At 39.0% G+C, this 20,694-nt stretch overlaps 1 protein-coding gene across 5 annotated transcripts in view; it reads left to right on the top strand.

Moving 5' to 3' along the window:
* The window catches only part of MCTP2 (multiple C2 and transmembrane domain containing 2), a gene marked incomplete at both ends in the record, with an annotated part of 189,453 nt that overhangs the window by 44,896 nt on the left and 123,863 nt on the right, over positions 1-20,694 (top strand). For all 5 annotated transcript variants that reach the window (XM_082649196.1, XM_082649195.1, XM_082649194.1 and 2 more), the window contains 3 exons: positions 4,025-4,060; positions 15,052-15,216; positions 17,489-17,619. In XM_082649196.1, coding sequence (XP_082505322.1) covers positions 4,025-4,060; positions 15,052-15,216; positions 17,489-17,619 — 332 coding nt within the window. The remainder of the gene's footprint in view (positions 1-4,024; positions 4,061-15,051; positions 15,217-17,488; positions 17,620-20,694) is intronic.

Below are 20,694 nucleotides of genomic sequence, written 5' to 3'. Positions count from 1 at the left end.
GATGGCTGACATTTTTGTATTTATTTGGGTAGGGGGAAAAACTGTATAGAGACTTAAAGTACCTATCTGTGATAATGTACACCCTTTCTTTTGGAAACCTGGAAAGAAATCCAGTAAGGAATGATCTCTATTTTGGCTAGGGATGTAAACATTACTAATATTGTAGCAATAATACTATTGCTGTTATTAAGTGTTTTTGCTGCTTGTGGTTTGCTTGTCACAGATCATACAAAATATGCTTTTTCTAAAGGTTAAGGTTTCCATTTACTGTTTTCTTAGGTACTAGATGACTTAGGCATTATTTAGTTATGAAAAGCTGTTCCCAGGGTTTAGTCATTGTGTTGTACATTACTAAGGTAATCAAGTATACATTTGCAGCATTTCCGTTTCATCTTCCTTTTTCTTTTAGCTACCAAATTTTCTATTGAGAGTTCTTCTGGGAAGACACACATTTAATATTGTCTAGTCTGTTACACGGTAATTTCTAGTTAATGCATTACCTATTAAAGATGTCTGTAACATCAAAATGCATTGGATTTTGTGACAGTATGATGGGGACTCTGTTTTTAGGAGCAAGTATGTGAATACAAACCATAATCTTATTTTATATTCTGGTATTATACCTTAAAATTCCAAGAATGAAAATGAGAATGAAAGCATCTTGGATTGTCATTTATTTGAAAGGCATTTAAAAAGCCAATTAAAAACAGCTACTTGAAAAAGGACTAAGATGTGTTAACATTTCAGCATGTTTAGAATCTGGTATGAAAATCTGAAGCCTGTTTATAAAGTAGGCCTCCAATAATACCTCTTGAATTGAGTCAGTGGGGTCAGTGTGGAGAATATTCTTCATTTTGACATTACCTTTGCAGTTAGTTGTAATTTATTTTCATGATGAAAATCATGAGTGATTTACTAGTAAACTCACTGAAGATAGTTTAAAGGAGTAAAACAAACAAACAAAAAAAACTGCACAGTGATTTTTCAATTGCCAGAGGGTCAACGAAACAGTTGCTATTTTTAATCTGAATTCTTTACTTATGAGCATTTACTTGATGATAACTTTGGGGGGGGAGATCTCCATTTATTAATTAAGAAGTGGCAATGTTAAAACCTGAGGCCTCAATAACATTGATATTTTGATGCTAAAATGTCCTAAATTGATGTCAAAAATATTTTTTTTTCTACCCAACATAGTGGCGAGGGACTTCCTTTAACTTCTCTTAGTTTTGATGGCATTGCCATCGGATTCAGTGGCAGGGCATCCAGTAGGTGACCGGTTCCTTGAGCTGGATGCCAGGTTGCGATGACATGCCATGGAAATGAGCATATTATTTGCCACGTGGTTGCATAATTGCCAGCTGATACGTTCTGAAAATTTCTTACATATTTAAGTGGGGTTTGTAAACTTGGATAATGACCTCAGGAAGATAGCTGCATATTTCAGCTGCATAATAGCTGTGTATTTATTCCACATGTGGATTTTTCTGTAGTGTATTGGATCATATTTAGCAGTACTACTGTCACTTAAAATAATGTTGAAATATTGCCAAAATTTGGAGTTTTTAAGTAGAGCCATTTCAGTCAAAATTTATTTCAAATTGCAGAGCAATTAATACTCAATGCAGCTTGAGTTTGTTTTTGGAAAACATCTCAAAGCCTATCTTTTCAGAGCCCTAAAAGGAGACACACTTGTCATCCTATTTAGTTTGGCCCTTCTTTCCTTGACTCCTCCACGCCCTGTTTTTGAGAGTTTGTCAGATGGTACGCATTATCTCCTTGCTGGTACGATTTCTCATTTTCTTCGTTCTTTGCTTGTCTGGCAGGGTCTCGTGTACAATCTATTTACTATATATACGAGTGTACATACATATATATACATAGCCATGTATATGTATGTGTGTGTATATAGATGTACATATATAATAAAATGGGGTATTATAGAAATAATAATAATGGTAATGCCTGTTCTATTTGTTCTGACTGGTAGTGTTATTTTTCTGTTTATATACTTGTTAAAAGTAAACCTGAGCAAGGAATAATTTATCCTTGGCCATGTGTGGCTATTCAACTTAACAGTGCATATCAGGGGCCCTTTGGATAGAGTAAGTATCAGAAAACTGTTGATCTTTTCATTGAGTTTAAGTTAGTATTTAAAGATATTCTTCTATTGGGTTTTTAAATGGGGTAACTAACACGGGGGACTGAGATTATTTGGGAATAATTTGTTTATAAATTTCCATTTTAATTTAAAGCCTGATAGATTTCAGTTTGAATTCTTGGTTTTGTACCCATATTTCTTCCCGTTGTCATTGAGGCAGTCTTTGTTGCTTTAGAGCCAAGCCAATAAAAATCTTAACGTGTGCAAAATGTCTGTGAATTGACCCTCAGGGCCAGGGATTTAAGTGCATACGGGCATGGTACAGTTAGGAGGTAAGGCACTAGGTGGAGGGCTGATAAACCTGCCCTCTGTCTCTTTTCTCAGCAAAAATAGGATTTTAGTTATAATTATGAGCTCTGTCCTCAGACTGCCTGGGTTTGAATCCCGACTCCACTATTTTTAGTTTTGAGAAGTTAACTGATCAGATCAAATTCACAGAATTACTTAATTCTCAGCTACAATTTGTGAAATGCGGATTTAAAAGAAAGATTATCTATTTTATAGGTTTGTGAAGACCAGCATGATCAAATATAGTGCTTAGCACGGAGTAGACGCCCAATATATGGTAGCTCTTAGTACTGTAGTAAGCAGACAGTAATACTCATTTTCCAGTCATTTCCTTATCTATTTTTTAATCTTTGGTGATATAAAAATCAAATGAATTGTATTTCAAAAGGCTATTTAGGAATAGCCGTGTGTACCTACAAGATGGTGAGTAATTTTAGTGGTTGTTCTGGGTGAAATATTTGTTCATATGTTGTTGGGAAAATACAAAAAGAACTGATTTTAATACCCAGATTGTAGTATCTGTAACTCTGGGTCACATGCTGAGTGGTTGAGCTTCCAGTTTCACCAGGGAAAGTGTTTTTCCTGAAGAATATTTTCAAGACATTTTTGTACCAGCGTTTCTACTTGCTGGTCCCTGGAATATAAGTGGATTTTCCCCAAAGACAATTTGTTTTCTGGTTTCTAATTTCCTGGGGAGACTTATTGGCAATGTGGATAGATCATTTGCCTAAAGGCATTTTTTTCCTTAATCATAATAGTTACCATGGGCTGCTCAATTAGATTCATAATTGAGTTGTAATCTGCCAAATTTTTCCAAGTTTTAACATCCAGTTAGCTGGTTAACCAGCCCGAGTAGAGCTTTGCAGTACTGGAAGGTGACAGGAGTAATGAGAGGATTTTGTTAGGAGAGAACTTTACTTGTAGACGAAATTCAGCAGTCTTAGCTCGACAAATGAGAGATCAAAAGAGAACAGTGGTGAAGTTACTGGCTGTTCAGAACATTTTTTTCTTCCCTCCCTCACTGGTACATTAGCCTATTTTTCTTCATTGTGAAGAAATGACTCAGACTGTTTTTTCCTATTATTTCGAATATTGAGATTTTCTCAGCAGAGGGCAATGGAATTATTTTTTCTAGTATCTAAAACTACAGAACCCTAAACATGAACTAACTTTGTCCATGAATTTCTTAAACATTTTTATAATGCTATCTGGGTATTTCAGGTAGGAAAAACCTGCCTTTCCACATTGCTTTTCGAGGTAAAATTAGAGTGTTTTCAGGCAAATAAAAACATAAATGTACTTGTAAGGACTGAGCAGTATTCTATGTCCTTGTTTTTTCATTTTTGAATACTGTGAGAAAATGATGTAACACAACCACAGAAATGTGATTTTTCTAGGTTTCTAACTATTTTCTTGCTCAAATGTGTTTTCTCTGAAACCTCAGAATGTGGGTGTCAGTTGTTTGAATGTAGTCTGCACCATCTAACTAGCATGGTAACATCATCGTGTTGTTAACGGCTCTATTTCTCTCTTTTATTTTGCCATTTTTCACGATTCAATGGACATAATCCTTAGCGTTGGTCAGATCGGAAGCAGTTAAGCGCCAGCAAGGTAAATATAGCTGTTTTTTTTTTTTCTTTACATCATGTGGTTCACCTTTGTAGCAAAGACCAATGTAGACAAGATTATTATCCAACCTTTACATGGAAAGGCTTTCTTTTCCTCTTACTGCTGTTATGAGTAAAAAGGAAACAAACTCCCTTTTAAAATTTCATTTAATAAGGGCATAGCCAGATGTTTGAACTTACACTTGTTTTAGTGTTGACGTTTTATATGTACCGGCCGTGTTAGAATGTTACACTTCATTAAGCTTGAATTATTTGGAGTTGTAGTGCAGTTAGATTTAGTCCTTTAGAAAGCTATTTACCATTAGGTGGAAACTGTTATAAGGGCAGTGAAAAGATTGAGAAGAATACATGGTATATTTTATCAATCTTTTTTATATTACTTTTATTTTACCTTTTTTGTGTGTGTGTGTGAGCGTTTCTTTAAAGATTTCTCCATGAAATACCGGTCAATGTTTTTTACATTGTTAGTATCTTTTACATTTTTACACTGTTAGTATCTTTTACATTGTTAGTATCTTTTTAAACAATTATATACTTCTGTGCAATTTATAAAAAGTATAGGTGTACCAAGGTAGGGATGTGTTATTATTAGGTTATTAAGGTAACACATTGTAACTTAAGTGACTAAATGTCAAAATTAATGTAAATGTAAACAAAACCAAAAATATTATGTATAACTTACTTTAGCAGGTCTGCTGCTTTTAAAAGAGGAATAACCAAGATGGAGGTGGCCGTGATGTGTCCGTGTATGAGGGGAGGGTGCGTGGGCAATCTCTGTATATGCATTTATTTATACACACACATGTGTACACAGATATATGCCATCTCTCCTTTCTAACCTCACCGCACTGCAGTTGTTTACTTCTCTATAAAATAAGGAGATTGAAACAAAGATTCCGTGTGTTTGTAAGAGTGTGTGTATGTGAAAGAGAGAGGAGAGATTTGTAACCTGACTAGTTCCTAGGAAAGAAGGTAAACTTTCTAAACCTTGCTTTTTCAAATCCAGAGGAATCAAAGTTCTGACTCTTCCTAAAATGTATATCCTTTGCATTTTTGAGCACTTTAAAAATAACCAGGCTAAGGTTTTTTTTTTTTTTTTTTTTAATCCTACCTGTTCACTTGGTTTCCAAGACTCTGGTTCTTTTTAGAAATAAACTTCAGAGGCAATAAATAATCATGTGAAGTGGTCTCAAAAAATTCCTCCAGCTTTTGTCTTATTCCTTTATAGTCACTAGAGGGTAGAAGAACATCATTTCTCTGCACAGAAGGGCGCCCGGCTCTCCCTCTCATGTATTAAGAGTTGCTGTAACCATTCGCAGCGGTAAAGTTTCCCAGCATGCTCTGGCGAAACCTGACAAAGCAGTATTTTCTCATTTATTGATTCTGCTGCAGCACTAAAACACTGGTACTGTACATCAATAACCATCTTTAGTTAGGGACATCCGGCCTGTGGAAGAGCACTGGCAGTTTGCGGAAGAACATAAAGGCTAGAAAGAAAAATTGTGAGCTTGGGGAATATGGGAGTCTAGGGGATGACAGGAGAGGTTAGGAAGAACAGTCAAAGGAATGAAGAGGGGGAGGAAAAATGTTATCAAAAATATGAAAGGAACAGAGGATCCTGGAACTGTCATCTTCTTTTTTCCCTGTCATTGTAGTTTCTAGAATTTTGACTTCAGTGCACTGGGCTCAGAGACTAAATGCTCAAACCTAATACAATGTTTAGTAAAACCTTAGATGAATATAGGTCATTGAAAGCTACTTGCTATCTTATATGAGAGATGCCATTTATATATTGGTGAAGAGTTTCAATTGTTAGGTTGACATTTTGCTGCTTAGAGTTTGCAGTTTGAGAGGAAAACATGAGATAGCTTCTAATTTAGCTTATGAAAATGAGTCATGTGGAAAATCTATAGACTCTGTGATTAACCTTCTGTGTAAGTAGTTAAAATACCCTGATCAACCTATCTTGGTATTTTTAAACTATAAGCTTCTCTTTTAGGATTTCCATATTATATTTAAAAATTAGGTAACAGAAGTTTAATATAAGGAAGATTACTTACTATGAGTATCTAAAATTTCACTAGCCCTAAGTGATGTATTACCTATAAAATGTCATTGACTCTTTCACCTCAATCTTATTCTTATAATAACTTAACTTTATTTAAATAATTGCTCTTAGACCCATAAGTTTATAATTTTGCATCATCTAGAGGGACCCAGAACGGCAGAGTCTTTGGGGACTGTCTTCTAAAGCATTTCCTGAATTTTTCTTTTTTTTTTTTTTGGTCTCTCATGGGCTTAGTTCCCCAACCAGGGATTGAACCTGCACCCTCTGCAGTGAAAGCACAGAGTCCTAACCACTGGACTGCCAGAGAATTCCCCGTTTCCTTGATTTTGATACTGACCTTGATTTTAATACAGTAAATACATAGAGATTGCCTTTAAAAAATAGCTTTAGGTTTCATACAAAAGGCTTTGTTTTCCTTCTAACGAGTCTTTTAAAGAGAGAACTGAAAATCTTACTTAAAAGGACCTGAATCAGATAACTACTTCTTTTTAGATATTTACTATGCACAATCTTTTCTGTGAATAGATCTGTTTCCAAACCTTACTTCTCACTTTCTTATGTATATAATAGCTACAGAGATAGAAAATTAACAGCAGTTACTTCTCTTACATCAAATAGTCTAATGGGATAAAAACACGATGATAAAATACGGAATTGATGGGTCACTGATTGTATTCAGAAAATCTGCATATATACAGACCACACCCTTGCCCTTTCATTTGGGACTGTATTATGAGTGACCACAGTGCCCTTTTAGTTATGGATTTTCTTCATTTTAGATAATTTGCACTGAGATAAGTATTTATTCTCACATGGCTCCTCTTCTGACCCATTGTTTTATGCAATTATGTGTCAGCCGTTTAAGGTGGAAGACATCCCTGTACCTAGTGCAACATTTTTTTTCTGTACCCTGATCCTAGCATTTACTCTTTGTCTCTCTCTAGTCCAGGGGTCATTGAACTTCAGCCTGAGTGCAAAATTCAGCCCTATGTCTGCTTCTGCAAATAAAGTTTGATCGGAACGCAGCTGCACTCATTTGTGTAGGCACTGCCTCTGGCTGACGTGGCAGAGTTGAGTACTTGGGGCAGACCCTAATTCTTACTACCTGGAACTTTACAGAAAGTCTGCCCGCCCCGCCCTCACTCCAGCCTAAGAGTGCTGGCTGCTTCCTCCTGTCACTGACCTTAACTTTTCTCCATATACTCTATTTGGCGTCTCAGCTTTTCCATCACCTGTTCTCCGCATTATATTCCCTCTGTTCGTAGTACCTGGAATGGTTCTCTTTTCCTGTTGTATTCCCTGACAAAATATAGGGGCTACGCTCTTGCTTTCAGCTTTTTGGGATACTTTATTTCAGTGTCATGACTTGGTAAAGAGTCATGAATTACATGGTGAGGGTTCTGCCTGAATTTAGGTTATGTCCTCCCTTGTCTCTTTCCCCTTTTCCACTTTCTCTTTTTCCCTTGGGCTCTGTCTGCGCCTCTGTTTCTAGCTCTCTGACATCTAGGACTCAGAACAGGTAGGCGGTCTCAGAAAGGTGGAGTTAGTAGTAGCAGTGTTTTGCTGAGGTTGGTCTTGAACCCGGAGAGCTGTCTGTTGCATGGGCCAGCGCCTCCTTTCTCTGCTGGTTTGTCCACTTGGGCTTTTTGAAGTGTGCCATTCTCAGCCTCATCACCCAGCAGCCCCCTGTGATGGGATGCTGGTTGGGTCTTGTGACTATACGCTGTCTTGCCAGGGGGTGACGTGGCATCCTTGTCAGTTGTGACCCCTCCCATAGGCTGCTGCCCCGGGGGTGGCTGTGTCTGTGGGTTAGCTGTCTAGCCAAATGAGTGAAGTCTGGGAAGTCTCAGCAAATTATTGTGGTTGTGCTTTTGCCTTTGATTCAGTTATACAGGTTGACCTTGTCAATTTTGCTTCTAACACGTGGGCCAAGTTCACTGAAGACCTCATTGCAGGTTGAAGCACTTTGCAGGGCTGGGACTCAGGTGGCTTTAGAAGTGTGGTTTTAGCATATTTAGCTCCTGTAGGAGCTAGTTTAATGTGGAGGAACTTAAATTGAAAGAGGACAGTCAGAGAACTTGGAGGGAAGCTCTTTCTGTCTGTCTGTCTGCCTATCTATCTATCTATCTACCTGTCTATCTATCTATCATCTACCTATCTATCCAACTACATATCATGACGTGCTTTGTGACCAGAGCCCAGGTAAGAACCAGGAGGAAGTTTGGATGATTGTTTTGTCTGTCCTATAGTTTTGGGTTGAGAAGAAGCTGCTCAAACTGGAAGAGATGCCATTCCTCTCACCTTACTGGTAAATGCCCTCTGTCACTGTACCTTTCTCTAGGTGGACCCATGTCCCTTCTTTCGCTATAAGCCCAGGAAGTAGCACAAGCAAAACCCCTTGCAAGAAGTGTGGTCCATTTGTAGAACTAAACTGAAAGTATTGTGCCTGGACCACTTTCCCAATTAATAGAATGCTTTTTGTTTGATTGGTTCCTTTTCATTTTGAGACATTCCTAACTCAAATGCCCACCCTTAGTAATACCTTTTACTTTTTTGTTTTCTTGGTTAAATTTGAAGGATTGGAGAATGGTATACCCCAAACAGCCATATACATCCATATACCTATCTATCTCATCTATATATCTACCTAATTTATTTGTCTGTCTGTCTGTATGCCTATCTCGCTTTCTACCTACCTACATGCCTGCCTATCTATCTAGAAGTGACACTGCACGGGCACACGTCTAAATATCTTAACCCCGATGCTTCTACTGCCTTGTTTTGAAGTCTAGGTCAGCATCACCCTGAGCAGAATGGTTTCTAGAGGCTTTCCTCATTTCTGTGGGCTTCAGTCATGCTCAGGTAAGACCTTGGATCTGTTAGAACTCTCTGTTAGAACCTTGTGTGTCTCCAGCCCAGAAGAACAGAGCCACTTCCTTCCTAAACTTTGCATCAGATCTCTCCTCTCAGTGACATTAGGTTCAGTTTTGGCCAAAAAAAAAAAAAAAAAAAAAAAGCCTCTCACTACTGAGCACATACTATATTGTCAGGAACACTGTCCTGAGAATTCGGAGACAAGAGTTGGCCATCATAACTGATGAGGGATTAGGAGAGGTGAGAGTGAGGAGGTGGGGATATTCAGAGACTAGGCCTTTATCTTGGCTTTACAGGTGGGTGGGGTGGATTGAAGGCTGGGGACCAAGAAAGCTGGAGTGAATCTCACCAGATGAGAAGGAAGAGGAAGTGAATTGAGACAGGACATTTATAAAATAATGTGGTGCATGGCAAGTGCTCTGAATTCTTTGTTATCAGTTCCAAAGGAGAGCCCCTGGGCCAACACCATCAGCGTCACCTGGACATTTTCTGAAATGTGGATGTTGGGCCTCCATTTCAGGCCTCTGAGATCAGAAACTCTGGAAACCAGGCCCAGCCATCTTTTAGCAAGGCTTCCAGGTGATTCGGAAGCATACTGATGTTTGAGAGCCACTGGTGAGGGTTAGGGTATGGTGTGGGATGCTAGGGAAAGTAGGAGGCAAAGCCAGGGATGTTAGAGGGGCAGGCCTTGTAGAGCAGTGGGGAGCACTGCTAAATCTTAGGTTTGGCTGGGATTAGGGTGAGGCAGGTGAGGTGCCTGGGGTGTAAAACGTGAGAAGGCACTCGGGCTCAGGGGCCAGCCCTGCCCTTGCAGAAGACTGAGAAGTGAGCACCTCCTTAAATGTTTCACCCTGAATGCCTCACTTGCCTCACCCTAGTCCCAGTCTCGTATAGGGGTGCCCTTAACCTATTTTAAGTGAAGGAGAGACATAGAAATACGGAACACAGACATGAAGGGCCGCAGGATGACCCATGTGAATCAAGAAATACTAGTTGATGAATATTATTGTATATGAGCCCAGCATTTAATATTGAGCTTTCTAGAGGTCAGGGCAAAAAGGAAAACCTTGTTGAATCACATGGCCTTCATCCCCTCCCCCCCTCAGTCCAGAACCCTGAGAATCATTGGGTATTTATGGACTTTATCAATTTTTAGAAATCTTCTCTTAGTCTAATTTTTATTTTTAAGTTCAAACATGGAGTGAGGATATTTCCTTTTAATTAAAAAAAATTAATATAATCCTTTTAGAGCTAACGTCTTTGTGCACACAGATTATTCATATCCTTGGGACTGTGAAATAGTTTTCATCTATAAATATAAATCTCATCTTTCATGTCCATTCCCCTGTGGGAAATTTAAAAGGCTTCCTTTATATCCTATGCAAAAATGTTTGTGTAGTTCTAGGAGAATTTATGCCTACAGGGTTCTCTTCAGATGATATAAGGAGCTGTCGAGTAGCAGCTTTCTGGAAGCCTGTTGCATGAACGTATGGATCTTCTCATGTCATGCTATAAAGGCTGTTGACAATGAGAAGTAGTTTTACATATTGAAAAAGCTTGGAAGGAATATTTCAGGGAAACCTTTTATAGACTGAATGTTCTTCCTTAGTTTTTCTAAGCATTGCCAACATAGTTGGAATCTTGCTTTACTCCTCATTTTGCTTACAAAGTTAGTTCCTTTCTTTTTTTTCATGCATTTGTCTCCTTGACTCCCTACTTTCTCACAATGACTCAGGAAAAATAATTAATGAGAGTCAAAATAAGATGGATTGGCAACATCGGAACACATACTTTTAAGTCTCCATCACTGAGATGATCTAAAAGGTACCCATACAGTAATTGGCAGCAGTAAGGTAGGCCTAGTACAAAAACCTTGTAAAAACATTTTCTCAATGCCCCTATTTTTTTTTAATATTTATTTATTAATTTATTTTGCTGCACCAGGTCTTAGTTGCAGCATGCAGACTCTCAGTTGTGGCATGCATGTGGGATCTAGTTCCCTGCCCAGGGATCAAACCCAGGGCCCCTGCATTGGGAGCATGGAGCCTCAACCATTGGACCTCCAGGGAAGTCCCACCCCTATTTTTAATTTTAATTTTTTTAATGTTTTGGTGTTTTTTTGTCACCCAAGGGAGTTCTTTGAATTGTTACCCCGTGGTATTGGTCAGCATAGTTAGTTATGGACTGTGGCATCACTGAATATAACATTGCTTTTGATAACTGCAGGCTATGGCCCCAGCTTCTGGACTCTGTGCCCTCCTATCAGGATCCTTCTTTACTTCTGACCTCTCTGCTATTCTCCCTGGCTTGGGACGGACAGGAGGCATTGAGCTGACAGGTCCACTATCCCAGGGTTTCCTTTGTAGCCACACTGGGAATCAGGGTACTGGAGTCCACATTGCTGTCTTCACAGCATGCCACTTGGCCAAAATCCTCAAATAATGCATGTTGCCAAGCTGCAATCTGCTTTTTATGTCCCAGGAAGGAAAATCTATTCACTGTTTTGAGAGTCTATTCCTAGATCAAAAACTCCTGAGAATTCTGCACCTGTTGGAAGTGAGCAGACGCTCCACAGCCTATACTTTCAGTCTTTCTCCCTTTCTTCCCTTCCTTCCTGTGAAATTTTCGTGACCTGGAAGCATATTAATGTTTTGGAATCTGTTTCATTTTTACAAAAGCTAGTATGTTTTAAAGTTAAATATCACACCTTGTTTTCACTAGTCATAACTAAGTTGCATGTTTCAAAAGAAAGTCACTTTTTCTGGGTGTGGATTTGGTGGGGTGAGGGCCAAGGAAGAGAGCCTATGAATGAATCCACGTAGAAATAGTAAAAGTTTCTGATCTTCTGGGAGGCAGGAGAAAAATAACAAAACCCTGATGTACTATATTTTATCCATTATGTCTGCTGAGAAATTAGGGTCGGGACCCAGAAGCTTTGCTCTATCTCCTGGTGTTTGTTTCAGCTCAGGTGGGGTGGGTTTCTCCTTTTGATGGGTCATTTCCTTCTCTGCTTTCACATTCCAAGCTGCATTAAGATGACAAATTTCACATATAGGGCTCGGGCACGGTCATGAAAACCTGAGCTATTGAGCTAACAGAGTGAGTGCGGAGGAGTCGATTTATGGTGGGGAGAAAGGGAGCTTTTGACAAGTACAAAAGATTTGGATAGCCCAGATCTGCATCAGAGCACACATGGGATGGCCCGGATGCCGCCCACAACCACAGACCCTGCTCTTAAGCCTCATCACAAGTCTCAAGGGTGGAAGAGAAATGCGAAAGTAGTTAAGAAACATCTTTAAAGCTCATACTCATATCCTAGACTGCATCGCTCGCAAGTGAAACTTTTTTTGGACATAACCTTATAGTGGGCTTTGCAGAAATACTTAGGGTGAAATAAGTAGGCTAATGGTCCTGTGTCCTTTTCTTTCTGTGAACTGTGCAATAAATACTTCTCTTTTCCTACCCCGCTTTTAGTAAGGAAAAAAAAAAATCTTGGACAGCAAAGAGCAAGTCCATCACATCAAACATGACTGTGTTAAATACTAAAATGTTCAAAGTCCGACTGAGATAGATAAAAGCTTTGATGGAAAGTGGATATTTCCCAGGGACATTGCAAGCAATAATCCAGATGTTAGAGTGTAACGCAACGAGTGTCCGTGGATAGATCAGGAGCTCCAGCCAAGCCGGGCCTGATGTAGGCCTTTGCCTTGCCCTCCCATGCTGTTCTGCCATATGGAACCTATCTCTGGGCCCCCTTAATAACCAGCTTTGGATTCCATTTTCACAGAGCTCATAGAGCTAAGTGGGACTGTTTTATGGACAAGTTAGAAGCCTTTCCAAGATAAACATCCAATTTGAAATTAGGACATACCAAGCCGCAAAATTATTTTAGGGCATATTTCATGGAAGCACTGCCATTTTTCTTAGGCAATTGCCAGACTGTAGGATGCCCTTTGATCCCTTGTGGACATTACTCCCTTCTTTATAAAAAGGATTTTGAAATAGTTGCAGTGTTTAGGGAGGAATATATCTGTCGGAACTTTGAAGCATAGCCATGGGACAGGTCATGCTTCAGCTTGTTGGTTGGCAAGTCGAACTTTAAGAAGAAAAAAACATAAAAAAGGAAAGTGCAGCAGGATATATGAATCAAAATCTCATTTTCTTTTTAAAGATAGAAATGTTCAGCCCGTGTGCTTACTAAGCTAGAGAATGTATTAAGTGTACTACATCTGTATGCACACATATAGATTATATACATATTTATATATGTATCTGTCTATATATTGTGATGGTGTGCATTGTTTTTAGCAAATATAAAATTACTTAACTTTATTTCCTACACCTTCATTATTGAATATATTCTGTCCACAACCCAACTGCAAATAGAAGTTAGAGAAAGAAGTGTTCATGTTTTCCAGAGGAGAGGGTTTTTTTCTTTTTTAAAAAAATTACTTATTTTCCCATCTCCCTTTCCTGCTCTGTTTCAGCACCTCCAAACCCCTGTGTGTATGTGTGCATTTGTGTGTGTGTGTGTGTGTGTGTGCATTTGTGTGAATTCCAATTTCAAGAGAAAAGCAACACAGATATGAAGTTGGGAGTACAGATTTCCTTAAAAGTATTTTGTTTAAGGAAATCATAAAAGGATCCAAACACTTGGCGTTATTGCATCATTTATTAAGGGTGGTGGAGTGACGTGTGTTGGATGAGGTAAGCTGGCATGTAATTAACATGGCACTGACATACTGTGTGTTGTGATAAATTGTGACTAACTGGTCATCAAACCGAGCAAATTGATGCCTAAATGATCTCGAAGATAGAGTGAGCAGATGACAGGAATGAATATATAGTGTTAGAAATTCATTGCTTTACTATGATCCTCGACACCGTCTACCTTCTTCAGCCCATTTATTTCTCCCTCAAATCAAGCCGTCCACACTCTGTGCCATTTCACTTATTGAACGGAGAACGTGAATGAACTCCGCAGCCTGGACTGCATGCAGCCTGCAGATCGTGTCGGGGATCCTCACTCAAACAAACTAACTAACCATAAAAAGACACTGTTGAGACCTTCAGGGCATTTAACAGTATTAAAGGAATGATGGTTACTTGTGTTGAGTGTGATCATAGCATGGTTCTTATGTAAAAACAAACAAGGATTTTGCTTTCAAATATTTCAGGCAGAAAAAAAAAATAGTGAAGGGATAGGTGAAATAAGGTTGACAAAATGTCGAATCTGATAAATAAGCACATGGAGGTTTGTTGTTCTATCTTTGTGTGTGTTCGAAAATTTACATAATGGAAATTAAAGTGTGCTTGGCCTCTTTATAATTTAATAATAGGGGATATTTGCCTTTTTCTATATTCTGTTTAAGGTGTGTGTGAGTAATACAATGTAGAAAAGGAAACAAAAATAAGGTAACAAGTTACTGAACCCCTACTGGGTCCCAGCCATGGGGCTGTGTTCTTTACGCAGCCTTCCCTCTGCAAAGCTCATTTGGCTGGCTAGCCGATTACAGGCTATATCTGGAGTTGTGAATCTCACAGTGGTGTTAGGCTTTTTAGTCGTAGCCCAAGGAATAAAGGGAAGTGGGGACAGATTCAAGTGTGAAGGATAAATTCAAAACCGTAATTTCTAAATGCCCAGAGGTATTTTGTTTCCCTGAAAAGTAGTGCCTCGTTCTTATATCTCTATTTCCCAGAATGCCTTTCTTCCCTTCCTACTATTAAAATAGCCAAAGGCCCAGCTGAAGGATTGCTACCAAAGAGCACATCTAGGTGGGAGTACAGGCCAGTGCCAAATGCAAGTGTTGTTCGAATTCGTGCTTTGCTATATGTTTCAAGTCCAATGCTTGAGAAGGAAGTCACATAACTGTGATTGCAGGTTTGCAAAGCCAGTGAAGAATATTAACACTTTTACCAGGCAGGGAGTGCTATTTCTAATCAAATATTGAAAGCTGGAATTCCTCTGATCACCAAAGTCACACTCAAGAATTATCAGCGAGTTTATATGTTATCTTTATTTTTTGCTTTAGTCCTCTTTGATACGCAACCTCCGGCTCTCAGAGTTCTTGAAAAAGAACCAACTCTGGAATGGGATTATAAGTATAACTTTGTTGGAAGGAAAGAATGTCTCAGGAGGAAGCATGACAGAGATGTTTGTCCAGTTAAAACTAGGAGATCAGAGGTATAAAAGTAAGGTAAGTTCTGTCAGTTCCTTAAGGAGAACAATATCTTTAAGATTAAAACAATGGAAAAAAATATTCTCCCACTCTAAACTTCGCAAGAACAGAATTTATTTTTAACCCTCCTAACTGTATTAGGAGCAACCCAGAAAACAAAATAATTGTATAGGTGCAGTCTATTAATATGGATATTTGATCGCTTAGTATAATCTATTTTAATATACTAAACTAAAGCTAGAGAAAGCTTATTAAATAATAGATTTGAATGCATGGCTTATTTTTGTTTTGAAAATAAGCAAACTATGTTTCAGAGAATGAGGGAAAAGGATTACTAAATGCTTTCAACATCGTATAGAAATAAAATGGTATAATATGTTATAGTTGGATTAAAATATTTGAGTTAACTAAACATGTTTTCAAAATTATGTACTCCGGGCTTTCTCTAACTTGTTGGTATGAACACTAAAAATAGACATCTAGTGCTGCTGGGGGTTTTTTTGCTGTGATTTTTTTAAACTATCTAAAAAGTATTAAAAGTGATTTGTTTTGACCAAAGGTAATGGCTTTTTTTAGCCGTCTTTAAAAATCAATCATCTTATTCTGCTGATCCAACTTCCATTTAATTTTTAATCTCAGTAATTTGGTGTGGTTTTTATTTCAAAAACACTAGTCTCCAAACCATGGTAATTAATTAGTTTTACATAACTGTCAGACAGAAATATTTCCTATGTTTTATGGATTGAGGGAACTAGGGTACTTGAAAGTTAAGTCATTTGCCAAAAGCCACATAGGAAGAAAAACATCGGTGGAAGATTTTGAAAATAGGCCTGAGGATATTTGCAGTTTAGGCTTTTGAGTGTAGAGGACTTAACTGAAGCAGACTAGTTAGAAAATGATTTAGGGGGGCAAGAGGTTTTCTCTGCTGCACAATTTTCAGTGCAGAATCAAATATGAAATGTCATTTACTCCACAAGGAGTAGAGAATTGAAGCTCTTATTGAAGAATCATTTATTATAAGAAATGCAAAAAATTGAAGACAAGTTACAGCAGAAATATACAGATAATTATTTTAACCAGGCAGTTTTAGGCTGTACCTCACAGTGAGTATATCCAGGATGACCACAGCTCTCCACTAAGATTCCTTTAATGATCCAGGGTCAGGGTAAGGATTTATAGAAAAATTATTCATCACTAAGCACACGTACCCTTTTAGACTAAGGGGAAGTGTAGAATTAGTCCAGTGTCTGCTACGTTCCCCCTTGGGGAATATTGCACTTAATTTGTGGTCTAATAGGTTTTTTTTTTCCTTCATGGTTTCAAAATGCCGTGATCTGATATATTTAAGCCCAATGATGATGAAAAACAGCGTAAATGATGTTACGTGATGTTGGCTGTAGCTGAGATCTGAGCAGTCCCTGTTTTCTCACACGGGGATATTTGGCCCCAGGATTTAATAGTTGGCCCTGAGGTCCTGATACTTAGTGGCCTGCGTTTTTGCTCACTTTTTATTCACAAATTGAATCTCTGTGTAATTGAAACAAAAATGAAAGTCCTGCCAATGAATCAAACACACAAGCAATTTGAAATCACTTTCGGAGAACACAGGAACACTTGTGGAGTTTTCAGACCATGCTTGTTAATTTTTAGGTTTGGCTGCAGTGGAATTTCATAGTCTTCCTCTCATTCTAGTGACAGGGTTCAGTAAACTTGGATTTAAAAATAGGCAGCGGCCTACAGGTTACGGGTTTCTCATGTAATGCATCTGACAGATGTTAATTAAGACTCCAGACTGTTAATTCATATAGTTCTTAAGCCAGCACTGAATGGATGTGCCAATAAAAATGTTACTTCCATTTGGTTAACCAATTAGTATCTTTCATAAGAGAGAACAACTGTAAAATGTCTATTGAGATATATTATATAGAGAGCATATCTCAATAGTCATTATTGTATGTGTGTAAAAATATTATATAATAAATATATATATATCAAAAGTATGTGTTTTATATATATATAACATTTATGGTTTCTTTTGGGATAACAATGTTTCTCCAAATTTGGTGGATAAATTAGTGAGTCTGGGGAGTCAGCTAAAAGAGTATGATGTTTTGCCAATTCCCGAAACCTTGAAGTCCCTTTCGTTTCCAAAAAGAAAAGTTTAACTTTATAAGAGCAATCATAACCATAATTATGATCTCCTGCTGTTTAGAAATGAAATGAATGTGTAGTTGCTGTAGCAATGAATGCCATTTTAAGAAAATAAATAATATAACTGCATGTTTTCTAGACACTGTGTAAGAGTGCAAATCCGCAATGGCAGGAACAGTTTGACTTTCACTACTTCTCTGACAGGATGGGCATTTTGGACATTGAAGTGTGGGGAAAGGACAGCAAAAAGCACGAGGAACGTCTGGGCACGTGAGTCTGCTCTGCTTTTTAAACGGTGGGAGATGTGTCTGCATTGAGGCTGGTCTGAGGGAATATCTTTATCTGTTTGAGCTTAGAATAAAACCTCATATCCCCACCCCAAGGAGCCATAAGTTAGCTGGGCCCTAACCTGGGGAAAGTTTTTTCATTTTTTTAATTTAGTATTGATTACAACAGAAGAAAATTGTATGTGCCAGGAAGTCTCTAAAGAAAGATAATGTACCATCTCAGACTCTTTGGGAAATGTTGGTATAAGTGTCCAATGCACCCTATGATTTGGGTTTTGCTACTTAGTGAAATACCATATAATTTAGTAACACTGTGAAGCTGGGTGTCCCAAATTGATGGAAACTTGTCAGTGTCCTTGATGAACTTTGCGGCAAATCATAATGAAATCTATTGAGGCCAGATTTGTTTTATTTCTTTACTTTGGACCTTCCTAACTTAATTGAGGGGCTCACTCGTACATAATAAAAAATAGTGTAAGTACTATTGCTTCCTTATAGGATTGTAGTAAGAATATAGTCAAATGCAATTGTGCCTGCACTGTGACTGCTCCAGTTTGAGCATGAAGGAGATGCCGATGGAAGCATGCATCTCTGATCTTTCTGATAGCCCTGCAAGTTCGTGGTATCATTTTTGTTTTATAGATGAGGAAATGGAGTGCAAAAGGTTTGCATACATCTTCGCTGTAGGCTTCAGAGCAGCGAGTGCGAGAGTCAGGATTCTGTGTTTTCAAAGACCAAGTTTTTCCCACCAAACTACTGCCTTTTGTTCAGCCCATATGCATACAATTTGTCCACCAGTCCTAAGTATAAGCATTTAAAGGACTCTCAACGGCTGTTTGTGGGCTTTTTCAAACCAAGTTCTCTGGAACCCTGGGTTCAGGGAGATGCCTTGGGATCACCTTGGAGAACGGGGGTCTCCTCAAACCAGAGCATCTCCACTTTTACCTGTGCTCTACATTGGTAGAGCTCCATTCGAGGGAAGAGTTTCCTGCTGAAAATGAAAGATTGAAAACACTCATCCAGTAGAACCCCTTCATTTTATAGATGAAGAAGTCCAGAGGCCCAGAGAAGTCATGTTTTTCCGTCAGCAAGGAATTTAGGGGCAGAAATGGGATGAGCCCCAGCTAACCCGATACCTGATGCAGTGCTTTTTCTGTGTAAAACACTTAGCAGAGCCCGGTGCACGGAACGTCAGCTCTTTTTGCTGCCGTTACCCTGTCCCACCTCAGTGGCTCCTCCTGAGATAGACAGGTGGGAGTTTGGAGGCCGTGGAACATTCCTCCCATGCTTCTCAGCAGAGGCACCTTGTCTCATGGGACGGCCGGGCATGTTCCAGGTGCCTAATAAACCTGGCCCTCACCCACCTGATGCCAGCTACATTCCCCAATTATCCTGTGGAAGACACACACACACATACACTGACGGCTCATCCACACATGTCCAAACACCTGCTAGGAGAACAGCACTGCTGACTGAGATATGGGTGCTTTTCCCTCCACGTGTCATGGCCCTTTGCTTTGCACAGCCCTCTCGTCCCCAGCTCTGTGCTGCTCTAGCAGGTAGTAGCCATGCTTCCTTGGAGATCTCCAGGGCCAGGTTTGTGTTTTGGGATACCAAACTAGGTCATGTCACACTCTCCAACCCAGGAGAGAGGTCTTCCTGTGGTCAAGCATTTGACAGATTTTGCCTGTCAGATGCCTTACTGGTCTCCCCCCAACCCTCTCCCCCATGGGGTAACTGAGACACCTCAGAGTCTTGCCAGTGTCTCCCACCCTGGTCACCACCGTGACACCCCAGTGCCCTGCCAACACCCACGGTAGGAGGGTCAGAAACTTTGTGCTAGCCAGCAGAGCAGGAATAAGTCACGTAAATGCACAAATGCAGAGAACTCTGTGTCCCAAAGCGTTATCTGAATGGTGGGAATTTGGGCCCCCAGTGATGGATGGCCAGCGTGTTATTTTAGTAGGTGCAGAAAATAATGGCCTTTCATTCTGCATGTCATTGTGCTGTTATGTTTCTTTCACATAATAGGAAACGCTTTTCCAAATGAGTGTTAAGTTTCTTTACAGACACAAAGAATAATTGGAGATGTCCCTCTTATGCCATGTTTTGTCATTTATTATTTGAGCTATTTCCTGTTTGTAACTTAGATGTATACCTGCCCCAGTGGTCATTCTGTCCTTCCTTTTCATGGATTTTAAAGGATTTTTTTTTTTTTTTTTTTGGTATCCTTTTCCTTTTTCCTCTCCTAAGGTACAAAAGATAACAAAAGTATCTCTTGGGAGTTGGCTACACAGCATTACCCTGAGTGAACTTCCAGGTGGGGTGAGACCTACCCTAAAATACATACTTCTTGTCAGAGTTAAAAGAGAGATTGTGCTGGCATATGCGTATCACAGACCTGTTACTTACTGTTCCTTCTTATTTGAAAATGTTCACTTATTGTTTTCCTGTTCTTTGTTGTAATTCTAAGCCTCAGTTATTTTATCTCCCAACTGTTGGGAAATAACTTTTTGCATGAGAAGGGTCTTTGACAATGTTGAATGAGTCATAACTGTCCTCAGACCTGTCTCATATTTTGTGTTTGGATAACACCTTGATGCTAGTAATTTAAAGTTCTGCATGGCCTAAGAAAGCCCTCTGCCGGGCAGTTTGGTATGAGGGAAGGAACACCAGCCTTTGAGTTGTACTTCCTGGGCTGGCTGGTAACCACGGTGTTTGCTAGCTGCGTGACCTTGGGCAGTGACTTTGTGGTTTTCTGTTTGTGTAATGGCGTTTTCCACCAATTTGCAGGTCATCATGGCAATTGGCACCAATGTCTCTTGTTGGTAGCTATTATTATTCCTATTAATTTTGAGATTTTTTTTCTGGTTGGTAACTATAGATCCCCACAACATTTGCAACTAAAATTGTGTCATTTAAGTAACTGAAACACTAGTTAAAATTCAGCATATTTTTGTTTCTTCAAAACAGGAGAGACATTTTTTATATTTTTTGGTAGAAGTGATCAGTGACTGTCTTCCAGGACATGGTGGGAAGGACATTCGTTGACTGGAGA

This window comes from Grampus griseus, assembly GCF_964374135.1.
Source record: "Grampus griseus genome assembly, chromosome: 2".
NCBI lineage: Eukaryota > Metazoa > Chordata > Mammalia > Artiodactyla > Delphinidae > Grampus > Grampus griseus.
Note: the sequence above shows the minus strand (reverse complement) of the source record. Positions and strands in the feature narration are given on the sequence as shown.